The 13346-nt window shown below is 34.1% G+C and overlaps 1 protein-coding gene across 1 annotated transcript in view; it reads left to right on the forward strand.

Annotated features, from left to right (window-relative positions):
• ADGRV1 (adhesion G protein-coupled receptor V1) overlaps positions 1 to 13346 on the forward strand; it is a 526552-nt gene that overhangs the window by 342740 nt on the left and 170466 nt on the right. Inside the window, exon 85 of the mRNA XM_036279419.1 lies at positions 9650 to 9766. Within this exon, the coding sequence (XP_036135312.1) occupies positions 9650 to 9766 (117 nt within the window). The remainder of the gene's footprint in view (positions 1 to 9649; positions 9767 to 13346) is intronic.

Here is a 13346-nt window from a genome sequence, read left to right on the forward strand (position 1 = left end):
AACATACTGTGTGATCACAAAGTAATGAAGAAGAGATACAATAAATTAAGCAAGGCATTCTTACTAGTGCTGTTTATAGGAACATGCTCTAAGAAATCTCTAGTGAGCAGAGTTAGAAAAAAATTGATAGCCTTTCCTTAGAGTTACTTTTTCATTTCTGTTTTACCCTATTGAATAAGGAATTAAAGATTATCACTAAGTTGTATTATTGATGTTTTATATTCAATGCTTTGTTAAAAGTCTTTATATATGTTTATATGTTTATACATTTAAATGTTTCTTCAAGTAATTTTAAACGTTGCGTAGATAATGCTGATAAAGGTTAAGCAAAAGGAAGTCTCACTACAGAACGTATTATTGTCATGGAAATGTCATTACACTTGTGAATACCATGATCACTGACCATGCCACAGTGGTCAGTGCATCCGCAGCAATCAAAAGTCTTCTTTAGCATCAGATTAAAGTTATACACTATTTTCTACTGAAAGAGATTTTGCAGACATAAATTATTTATATGTAGAAAAGATATTTAGAGCTTAGCATTTTTTTTCATTTTTAATAACTTAAAATAGTTTGCTTTTATCGTGGGACTGATTTTGAAGAAGACAGTATAAAACTTTTTGTGGTCAAGAGAAGCTAAGTGGATTAGAAAATATTAGCTATAAAAATTTACAAAATAAAGTGTATGGATAATTTAGATCCAAGTACATTTTTGTTGGGTTCAAGACAGAACACCAAAATAACAGTAAATATTTTAATTAAAGAAAAATATAGAATAACTAATAATAAAATCCAAAAGGTATTCATAACTGCTAGATTCTGCTTCAAGCCAAGGTGAAATAACAGGGAACCAGATTTACCCTCAAATCTGAAAGAAATGAAAACTGGAAAAATGTATGAAACAACAATTTTCAATAGACTAGACATCAGGCAGTAAAGGATAGGGGTCTCTGTTGTATGGGAAACAAACAAGGTGAGCTTAACAAAGGCCCCGGAATACTGCCTATAAGGTTCTCCAGGTGGTGGACAAAGAGGAAGGACGCAGGTGGAGCCCAGCAGACTAACAGAATTGAGGAGACAAGGCAAGAGTCTGAGAAAACCAAGGTGGCTGGAGTGTGGAAGACAGAGTACCAGAAAAGAAAAGACTCCAGAGTGTTCTCAGTATTTAGCTGAGTACGGCTTAGTCCGTGTGTGTGAGGAAAGCACTCAAGGGCAATGAAAGAATCACCTGAAGGGATAAAAGGATACAATGCCAGAGGCTTACATAAGACCAGCAATACTGTCTGTTTCCCTTAGTTAGACTGAAAAATGTCAAGATTCACAAGCAGTTGGATCGAGTACACAGAAAGATCTTGCCTTAGTCCTAGGAAATAATTAGCCTGCCTAACAAATCTTAACAGCAAAAATTAAAAGATTAAACTTCTTCCAAATGCATCCTAAGACAAAGCTCAAAAATATATGAGTACAATATCCAACACCCAAAGAAGTGAAATACAATGTCTGATATTTAATAAAAAATTATAAGACAGCAGAAAGTAAGAAAATGTTACATAAATAGAGATTAAATCAATAAATCAACTAATACTGAACTTTTACAGATGTTAGAATTGGCAGGCAAGGACACTCATACATTTATTATAGCTGAATTCCATGTGTTCAAAAAGCTAAGTAGAAACATGGAAGTTATTAAAATGCACTAAATCAAACTTTTAGAAATCAAAACTGCAATGCATGAGATTAAAAATACACTAGATGTGATTAATAGCAGATTAGAAATAGCAGAATAAAATTTTTTAAAAATTGAAAATATAGTAATATCAATATTTAAAATGAAAATAAAAGAAAAGTAGGAATAAAAAAAAATAAAGTTCCAGTGAGCAGTGTGGAAAAAATTAAGGGTTTCATGTATGTGTGATTGGGGTGCCAGAAAGAGGGGTTAAAGAGGATATGTTTGGGAAAGGTCATCTGAAAAAATAATGATTTTAAAATTTCCAAATTTGTTGAAATAGTAAACCTTCAGATTCAAGGTCAGTGAACTACAATGAGCCCCAAACAAAAAAAACATATGAAGGAATTATAGCAAAGTACATAATGGTCAAATTGCTCAAAACCAGTGATAAAGAAAAAATGTTAAAAGCAACAAATATTAAAACAAAACATTCCACACAGAAGAAGAAACATAGCATTACAGTACATTTCTTGTCAGAAATAACCTAAGTGAGGAGACAGTGGAACAACATATTTAAGTACCGAAGGAGAAAAACTTGTCAACAAAAAATATCTGTAAATATAAAGGTTAATTAGAGATGTTTTCAAATATACAAAAGCTAAAATAAATTATCACCAGGTAATTTTCACAGATGTGACAAAAATCAAATAGCGAAGTAATACTTAAATTTCATTACAAAAATCACATTAAATGCAAATGGTCTAAATATACCATTTAAAAGGAGATTTTCAAATTGAATAATAAAGCAATACACTATTATATGCTGACTACAAGAAACACACCTCAAATATAAAGACATATATAGGTTGAAAGTAAAAAGATGAAAAAAATTTGGATTGATTATATCGGCATTAAAGTGGATTTCAGAGCAAAAAATCATACCAGAGAGAAAGATCATTCTACAATGTTAAAGGGGTCATTTTATTGAGAGATTATAATAAACCTAAATATTTATATACTTAATAATAGAGTTTCAAAATATACCATGCAAAACCTAATAGAACTACAAGGAAAAATGGAAAAATCCACAATTATAGTTGGGAGTCTAAAGACCTCTCTTTCAATAATTGATAGGGATAAAAAGAACAGAAAATCAGGAAGAATATAGCATATTTTTAAAATATTATCATCCAACTGGACCTAATTCAGATTTATAGAACATGCCACCCTACAACAGTAGAATACATATTTTTATTAAATACACATGTAACATAAGCTAGTAAGTTCAAAATGATTAATGTCATACAGAGCATGTCCTCTGACCACAAAGAAATTAAATTAGAAATCAAAACAGAAAGATCATTGGAACATCCTCAAATATTTGGAAACTAATTAGTATACTCATAAATAATCCATAGGTCAAAAAATCAGTAGAAAAATCTCAAAGTATTTTGAACTGGATGAAAATGAAAACACAATACATCAAAATTTGAGCAATTCTACTAAAGTACTATTAAGAGGTAATTTATAGAACTAAATACCTATATTTGAAAAAATAAAGAAGGTTCCAAAATATGACTGCATAGAAAGAAAAATAATTTTTAAAGCTCAAATACATAGAAGAAATAAAAATAAAGAGAAAAGTGGAATCATTGAAATAGAAAGCAGTGAAACAATAGAGAAAATCAGTGACCAAGAGCCAGTTCTCTTAGATTATTAACCTTTGGTTAGAATGATCAGGATAAATAATAGAATAAATCTACATTATCAATATGAAGAAAGAGAAGTGGCACCACTACAGATCTTGATAGTGAGGGAATATCATGCATAACTTTATGCCAATCAACGTGCCAATTTCAGTGAAATAGAGAAAAAGATGAAGAGATTAAGAAGTACAAATTGGTTATTAGACTGATGAACCTCAAAGGGAAGGGGGAGGTGGGGTGGGAAGAGAGAAACCAAAGAACTTATATGCATGTATGCATAACCAATGGACACAGACGATAGTGTGGGGGAAGCTGTAGGAGGGTGGGATTGGGGAGGAGGGGTCAAAGGGCAGGGGGTGAGGGGGAGAGGTACATCTGTAATACTTTCGACAATAAAGATAAGTTTAAAGAAAACAAAAAAATGACACAAATTGCCAAAAGTCATTCTTGAAAATATAGATTACCTGAGTAGCTCTATATCTATTAAAGAGATTAAATGTGTATTTAAAAAACTTCCCAGTAAGAAAACTGTAGTCCTAATATGGTTTTACTGGTGAATTTTACTGACATTTAAGGCAAAGAAAATACTAATTTTATACAAATTCTTTCAGAAAATTGAAAAAGAGGGAACATTTCTCAACTCACTCTCTGAAACCATCATTACCCTGAAACAAAAATGAGACAATAGTGCAAGAAGTAAAACTCTGACCAGACATTCTTAATATAATGTTAGAAAATCAAAAGACTAATACATTACAACAAAGTGATAACTATGCCCAGTAATGCAAGATTGGTTTAATATTCAAATATCGATCAATGTGATTTATTATATTAATAAACAAAAATTGAACAATATTTTATAATCAATAGAGAAATAGCATTTGCCAAAATTCAATATCCATTCCTGATTTTCAAAATTACTCCCAACAAAGTAGGAATAGAGGGGAACTTAACCTAAGTGCATCTATAAAAAATAATCCTGTATCTAACCTCATGGTTGTATTAATTTGTTAGGGCTGCCATAATAAAATACCTCAGACTGGATGACTTAAATAACAAGTTTATTTTCTCACAGTTCTGGAGGCTAGAAGTCTGAAATCAAGGTGTTGGCAGAGTTGATTTCATTTTGAGGCCTAACTCCTTGCTTTGTAGATGTCTGTCTTCTTCCTTTATATTCACTTGGTCTTTCTACTATATGTGTGCATATTTGTATCCATAAATTCCTCTTCTTACAAGAACACCAGTCATACTGGATTAGGACTCACCCTGAAGACCTCACTGTAACTTAATTACCTCTCTAATGGTTTCATTTTCCAAATACATTTACATTCTGAAGTAATAGAGGTTAGGATTTCAACATATGAATTATGGAGGGGACACAGTTCAGCCATAAAAATGCTTAGTAGTGAAACACCAAATGTTTTTCACTAAGATCAGAAACAAAGCAAGGGTATTCATTTTCACCACCTCTTTTCAAATTGTGTATGTATATATACACTATGTTTATATCTATCTACCTTTATCTATCTATGTACCTACCTACCTACTACCAACCTATTCCAGCAAGGCAGGAAACTAAAGCTATTTTGATTAGGAAATAAGTAAAACACCCTTTATTGAGAGATGGCATGATCCTTTAGGTAGAAAATAAATGTTTTCTACAAAAGAGCTACTCAAACTAATAAGTGAGTTCTGTAAGTTTGCAGGATACAAGAGCAATATCTAAAAATCAATTGTACTTCTATATACTTGCAATTAACAATAAGAAATAAACATTCAATGAAATAGCAATTACAATAACTGAAAATATAAATACTTAGGGATAAATTTTTTAATGTCTAAAGCATAAATCTTTTTAAGATCTGAAGAGTTACAAAACACACCTAAGAGAAATGGGAAAAAAACTAAAGAAATGGAAAGGTAGACTGTATTCATGAAACGAGAGTTACTGTTGTTAATATGTCAATTTTCCTTAGACTGGGATTCAACACTGTCCCAAATAAAACCCCAGTGGGCTTGGTTTTTTAGTTAGAAACCTACCACTTAGTTTTAAAATTTATATGGAAATGCCAATGACATGAAATAACTAAAACAACTTTGAAAAAGAATAAATTTGAGCCTAACACTACCTGTTTTCAAGAATTATAGCTATAATAATCAAGAGGATGTGGTATTGATGTAAATAAACTGATCAGTAGAACTAATTAGAGAGCCCAGAAATTGACCCCCACATAAATAGACAAACATATGTAATTATAGGTAATTCATTAGAGAAAAAATAGTTTTTCCAAAAGAACAGATATTAGAAAAATTGGATATCCACATGCAAAACAAACAAAAAACTTTGGACCATACTTTGCATCATATTCAAAATAACTCAAAATGAATTAATCAAAGACCTAATTTTAAAATCTGAACGTAAAAATCTTCTAGAAAAACATGTCAGAAAAAACCTTTGTCAATTGGGTTAGAAAAAATTTTCTTAGATATGATTCCAAAAGTATAATCTATAAAAGGTAAAAAAAGTATAATCCAGTACAATTGGGTTTCATCAATGTTAAGAAACTGTTGTTCTTCAAAACACACTGTTAAGAGAATTAAGCCCTGGCTGGGTAGTTCAGTAAGAGTACCATCCCAATACGCCAGGATTGTGGATTCATTTCCCAGTCAGGACACATACAAGCATCAACCACTCAACCAATAAATGAATAAATAGTGGAAAAACAAATCCTCCCTCTCTCTCCCCTCTTCCCTTTCTCTCTCTAAAAAAAAAAATCAATAAATTAAAAAGAAAATTTTTAAAGAATGAGAATTAGAAGACAAGCCACAAACTGGGGAAAAAATATTTGCAAATCAACTATCTGATTAAGTACTTGTATGATGAATATAGAAAGAACTCATCAAACTCAATAGTCGGAAAACAACCCAATTTTAAAAGTGGGCAAAAGATTTAAAAGAGCAGTTCTTCAAAGAAAAGATGTATATTGCAAATAAGCACATGAAAAAAGGATCAACATCATTACTGATTAAATAAATTAAAACCAGAATGAACTACTATGTACCTATTAGAAAGTCTTAAGAACTAACTCTCCACAGCTCAATTCTTCTACCTCTGTGGCTTTCTAAATAAACTTTTGCTTATTAAAAAAAAAAATTAACTCACTATAACAAATTTTAGCGAGAACATGGAGCAACTGGACACTCATGCATTGCTGGTGAGAATGTAAAATGTTGCAAACACTTTGGAAAATAATTTATCAATTTCTTTAAATAAATACACACCATATGATACAGCCATTCCTCTCCTAGATATTTACTCAAGATAAATGAAAACGTATGTCTATACAAAGACTTGTACATTCATGACAGCTTTATTTGTTAAAGTCAAAAACTGGTAACAGCCCAAATATCCATCAACAGGTGAAAGGATACCTAATTGGAATACTACTCAACAATAAACAGAGAATGAACTAGTGATGCATTATTTTGGATGACTCTCAAAATAATGATACTGAGTGAAATACAATAGACAAAAAAAGAGAGTACATATGATTCCAATTACATAATCTAGGAAATGCAAGCTTATGTTTAGTGATAGAAAACAGGTTGTTTAGGGATGTGAGAAGCAGTGGTGAGGGAGGTACTACAAAGGTCATGAAATTTTAGCGATGATGTACATGTTAATTATCTTGATTGTAATGATGGTTTCACAGGTGTATATATGTGTCAAAGCTTATTAGATCATACATTTTATGTGCCACTTGCTGTTAATGATACTTTAATAAAGCTATTTGAAAGAACACTATGCTTAAATCCATGATATAGTCTGTATAGAATAGTGAATGTTTGCTATATTTTCTTTTTTAAAAATATATCTCAAAATAATTATAATAGAAAATAAGATCAAATTGTTGCCTTTAAGGAGTTCGCCATTTTCCATGAGATTAAGGCTGTTTTAATATAAGAATTGGAGAAATTGAAGTTAATAGGGAAACCAATTCATAGGTTAATAAAATCCTGTTTTAAAACCTCAGAGGAGGGGGCTAGGAAGGAGGGAAGAGATAAAGCCAAAGAACTTACATGCATGTATGCATAACTAATGAACATAGACAACAATGCTGGGAGGGGGCAGGATTGGGAGGAGGGTGTCAATGGGGGGAAAAAGAGGAACATCTGTAACAAAAATAAATTAATTAATAAAAAATTCAGAGGAGGGCCCAGCTGGTGTTGCTCAGTGCTTAAGCATTGACCTATACACCAAAAGGTTGCTGGTTTGATTGCTGGTCAGGGCACATGCCCGGATTTTGGGCTTGATCACCAGTTTGGCTACAGGAGGCAGCCAAATGTTGTTGATGCTTCTCTTTCATGGATGATTCTATCTCTCTCTCCCTTTCCCTTCCTTTCTCTCTAAAAAAAAATAAGATTCAGAAGAGGAAAAGGTTGTTTATGGTTGAGAGAAATAGCCATATATTTATGATAGAGTTGACATTTCAACCATGCCTTGAAAAATTGACATGAGTTCAACAGAGGAAGAGCAGAAACAAATTCTGGCTGGAAGGAAGAAGAGAACAAAGCAGAGTTGAGAGATGATGGACCGTGTTTTAGGGAACAGCAATTAATGCAGTTAAAGCAGTTCTGTTTCCTCTTTGAATATTTCTTTGACTTTCACAAGCAGGACTAATTCATCTTGACTCTGCATTTTCTGGTGATTTAATCCATATCTGTCACATTTTATTGCATCATATGTGTCTTTATCCTTGGACACTCTCCTATTAGAAAGAAAAACATTTTGGCTCATTATAAATGTTTAATAGTAAGTGCTGTATCACTTTAAAAAATAGGAAAGTCTGGGAATCTATTATGATCAGAGTAGGCTGATGGAACTTGGTGTTCAGTGTTAGTGTTTTAGTGGAAGTGTTCAATGAATTCTTGTGGAATTTAGGAAGGGTAAATGTATGACCTATAATATGTTACAATTCAGAAGTTAAAAGCTAAACTGGAGGAAAATCTGAGCATGTTTTTAAAATAAGCTCTAATCATTCGAAAGCTATTTGTGGTATGTTCTAGAAAGGCCAATTTGTTGACCACTTTTTCAGAAAACTCATTCAGGCACATGATAAATAAGCAAATTGTAGAGCATGTTAGAAGGTGATAAATTCTGGTTTTTTAAAAGAAGAAAAGTAGGGATGGGAGAATCATATATGTTAGAAGGAGAGAAAGAAGTTGTCATTTTAAATAGTATGGTCAAGAGAAGCCTCATTGTGAAAGGTATTTTTGAACAAAATCTTGAGGGCAGTTGAAATAAAAACCCAAGGATTCAAGTAATCATGGGATTGGAAATTTAACATTTAATGTGTCTATTTTGTTATGTACATTACTTCTCAGCAAGAGGATGCAGATGAGGATCAAGTCAGCATCTGCTTCTTTCTGATCTTTCCCATTAGCTCTGACTTAAACACGGAATGATATTTCTGCTCTATGTTCTCTTTTCTTTTTCTTTTTTTTTTTTTTATCCTCACCCGAGGACATTTTTCCATTTTTTGTTCAGGTAGAGTGGGAAGGGGAGAGAGGAACAGAGAGAGAGAGAGAGAAACATCGATGTGAAAGGAACACATCAAGTGGCTGCCACCCGCACAACCAACCAGGGCCGGGGAAAAACTGCAACCGAGGTACGCGCCCTTAGCGGGAACCGAACCCGGGTCTCTCAGGACCGCAGGCCAACGCTCTAACCGCTGAGCCAAACCGGCCAGGGCTCTATGTTCTCATGTATTTCATGAGACTTTTGTTCATCAATAATAAGAACAAGGTTTTCTTTTAGAATTTCCTCTTGATAGCCCAAAGCAACATGTAGCATAATTTCATAGAATTCATTGTTTCTTAGAAATATAAAAATTCTTGTATTGCCAGTTTTAGAAGATTCTTAGTCATCTCAGTTTTGGTAACAAATCAACTTATTGCCCCTCTGAGTCATTGAATCATCGCTTCAAATAAGAAGACAGTATTTATGTTTTTAAAAAATTGTTTTTATTGAATTTTTTTAGAGAGAGAGGAAAGGAGAGGGAGTGAGAGAAACATCTGTGAGAGAAACCGCGATCGGCTGCCTCCTGCACACCCCTTCCTGGGCATTGAGCCCACAACCCTGGCATGTGCCCTGACCAGGAATTGAACCTACAACCTCTCAGTGTGTGGGGCCGACCAGAGCAACAGTTTATTTTCTTAATATTCTTGATTTTCTTTAGCCTGATTTTAAAATAAAAGCATTTGTTTCTTACAGATTGTGTTTCTGGTATCTGCATACATGAGTCCCCGGCTCACGGATGAGAGCTGTTCGGCCGTAGCTGCTGTCACGCATTACCTGTATCTTTGCCAGTTTAGCTGGATGCTCCTTCAGGTTGGTACCTCATTTCCTCACTCCACTCCCACCCCTAACTCTGTCAGCTTTATATTGAATCTGGGTGGAGTGGTCTTCTCATCTGATATTCTTTATACTGAAATGGAAGTAATTTTATCACTGCATTCCCAGGAGATTATTGCAAGAAAAACCTTATAGTCTATACAGCACTAGGGAGCATAGTAAATTTGAGGAAATGAAAAGAACTCTAGTGAGGATGAAAATAAGTGTGTGGTGGGAATAAAGCTTGTGATGGGGGCCACTCTGTAAGGCACAGGAAGAAATTTGAACTTAAAAAAAAATTTTTTTTTCTTTATTGATTTGAGAGAGAGAGAAAGGGAGAGGGAGAGAGAGAGAAACATCGATGAGAGAGAACATTGATTGGCCTCCTTCTGCATGCCCCTCGGTGGGGATCGGACCCACAACCTGGACATGTGCCCTGACTGGGAAATGAACCAGTGACCTCTCGGTGCATGGGTCAATGCTCAACCAAAATTTGAACTTTTGTATAGAGGAAGTCACAGAATTACTTTAAGCAAGGGAGTGACATTGTAAGATTTAGATTTTAGAAAGATCTCCCTGTTTGTGATGTATTGGAAACAGGGAAGAGTTGACAAGAGTTGAACTGAGGGCAAGTTCAGTAACATTAGGTAGAGATGTATCCAGGGGAGAGAACATGGTTGGGTGAATCAGGCAGGTAGCAGAGAAGATAAGAGAAGTGGTCAGTTTTTAAAGTGTTTTGTTTTCTTTTCTTTCCTCTTCTCTTTCTTTCTTTCTTTCTTTCTTTCTTTCTTTCTTTCTTTCTTTCTTTCTTTCTTTCTTTTTCTTTCTTTCTATATTTTGTTTAAAGTAGAACTATAGGAGGTAGAGATTGGTTGTGAAACCTGCAGAAGGTGGAACAAAGGATGCTTCCCAAGTTTCTGGGCATGAGTGGGTGGGTAGGTGATGGTGCCTTGGACTGAAATAATGATCACTAGAATTTGTGAGAAATATGATGAGTTTTTTGGGGATGGGGAGGGCATGCTGTGAAATCTCCAGTGGGAACTTTGAAAGAAGTAAGATAGACAGGGCTAAATCTCCAAATGGAGGCCCTCACTATAGAAATACAATTGCAAATTGTTGACTTACAGTTGGAAACTGGAGCCATTATTTTGAAAGAGATCACTTTGGGAGAGAGTATTGAGTGAGATCTGGGGAGTCGTAGCATACTCTCCTGAGGAACTAGTAAATGTTAGGGAGAGATTTGAACTCTCCTTTTCCGACTAAAATCCCAAATTCTGTCTATTGTCTTATGCTGATTTGCTTGATACAGAGGCTAATGTGAGAATGGGATCCACTTCAGCAGGATTAATGTCACTAATGTATCAATTAAAATGCTGCCTTTGATAATGATTTCTATATAATGGTGTTAAGTCTTTCATGTGATAGAAAGAGCTTCATATGTATTTCTGAGTATGCACAAGAACTATTTTATGTAAACAGATGCATTTAGGCAGTTGCATTTTTTTGTTGTTGTTGAGTAAGAAGGATGTGGGATTTCCATTGTTATAGCAATACTGAAAGAAAGTGAGAAAAGGTATTATTATGAGAGAATAACAGACTCAAGGAAGGGATATTTTCCCAGGTATAATATAGTTGCCGATGCCGAAGTAGAGCCTTGCATCTGGGGTTGAATCTGGCTCAGCCACTAATCAAGTAACTGATTCTCTCTAAGTTTTCATTCTATATCTGCATGTGGGGATAATAATTCCTATCTCAATTGAATTTTTGTTATATACTTTTTAAGCAGCTCTAATTTTGGAAAGTTTGTTGTATTCTCTAAATCTCCCTAACAATTAAAAATAAATCTAAACCATATAACATAAAACTTAAATATCTGCTGAAATTAAAATAGCTTTTGCTAGACTCTGTGATTACAAAATTCCTTAGGAGTTTAAGTTGAACTTTTTATGTGTGTGCTGTGCATGTTGTTATTTATCTGACTGGACTAAGGTCCCCAGTAGTGTACTGAAGGTCTTTGTCCATGTCCTTGACCTATTCAGTTTTTTTCATGAGTGATTTGGATGAGGACACAGGAAACTGTCTTATCAGGTAGGAGATGATACAGGGCTGAAAGAGAGCTAAAAGGGGGAGCTGCCTACATTAAGAGTACAGGTAGAGCCAATACAGAGAAACCCTACTGACAGATTGAAAACTAGAGTGGGAGAGACATAATCTGATGGGGGTTAATATAAACAATTTGAAATTTTAATTTAACAAAAATTCAGCAATCAAATGTGATACTGGATTGCTTAAAACATAGTTAACTACAAAAACAACACAGGCTGGAGTTACATTAATAACAGTATGGAGGTAGCTGGGAGGACTGTGGTTACATTGTGATCTACAATGTTCAAAATATGTTGGGACCCTTAACTGCTTTCATGAATCGTGTTTCAGCAAGAACATTAATCAGTCACTGGGAAATCAGAAAACAGTCTAATAAGAAACTTTGAGTCAGCTGGAGATAAGTAACTTGGAAATAACTTAGGGAGATATAATGGCTGTCTACAAATACAAAATATATTTGGAAGAACCAGCAAACAGGTCAAAAATTAGGGAAGCAAATTTGATTTGTGTTAAGAACTTTGATAGCCTATGAAACTGTCAAAGTTGAAGAGGCTGTTTCTAAAAGTAGAGGGCATCCAGTCACTGAAATATATTCAAATGGGGGGAAATGACATTTTCAAACATGACTTTGGGGGAGAGTTAGGATGGCGTAAAAGATTTCACCCAATTTAACACAGACTTGTTGTATTCTATCCCGCTGTCTTTTTTTTTTTTTTGGTTACTCCTCACTCGAGGATATTTTTCCATTGATTTTTAGAGAGTGTGAAAGGGAGGGAGGGAAAGAGAGAACGAGGGAAAGAAACATCAATGTGAGAGAGACATATCAATTGGTTGCTCCCCCCCCCCCCAATCCTCACTGGGGCCAGGGATCGAACCTGCAGTACAGGTACATACCCTTGATTGAAATTAAACCCATGTCTCTTTGGTCCACAGATCAGTGCTTTAACCACTGACCCAAACCAGCCAGGGCTCTTCTCTCTCTCTTTTTCAAGTCTTATGTAAATATGATGTTGCTGATTCACATTTAGTAAACTAATTAGCTTTCTGCATGGCTGATGGTTTAGGAAAACTATTTAAAGTACCAGTGAAGTTCTATGTATTTCATATGGTACACCACATATATTTCATGGTTTGTGGTGTGACCACAAGGGGAAAATTCAATAACGTCTGACTTTAGGTAGGTTGCTTCTAATGAGTTACTTTGTGGTTGGAGGTTGTCACTTTACTAGCCTGTGTTTTCCCATTTATAAAATAATCTGCTAAAATCTTTTATTTTAAAACTAGAGTCCATTTTTAAAACATTATGTTAAAGATTAGACTACTGTTAATCCAAACCTGTTAGTTGAAAAAATTGAGAGAATATTAACATTTTAATGATTCTACTTTATATTTTTAGAAGTATAGAAGGAAATTTGATGTATATCTATGGATGAATAGCTTATAATGGCAGAAGTTTAACATTAACTTTTAA

This window comes from Molossus molossus, unplaced genomic scaffold, assembly GCF_014108415.1.
Source record: "Molossus molossus isolate mMolMol1 unplaced genomic scaffold, mMolMol1.p scaffold_m16_p_3, whole genome shotgun sequence".
Lineage (NCBI taxonomy): Eukaryota > Metazoa > Chordata > Mammalia > Chiroptera > Molossidae > Molossus > Molossus molossus.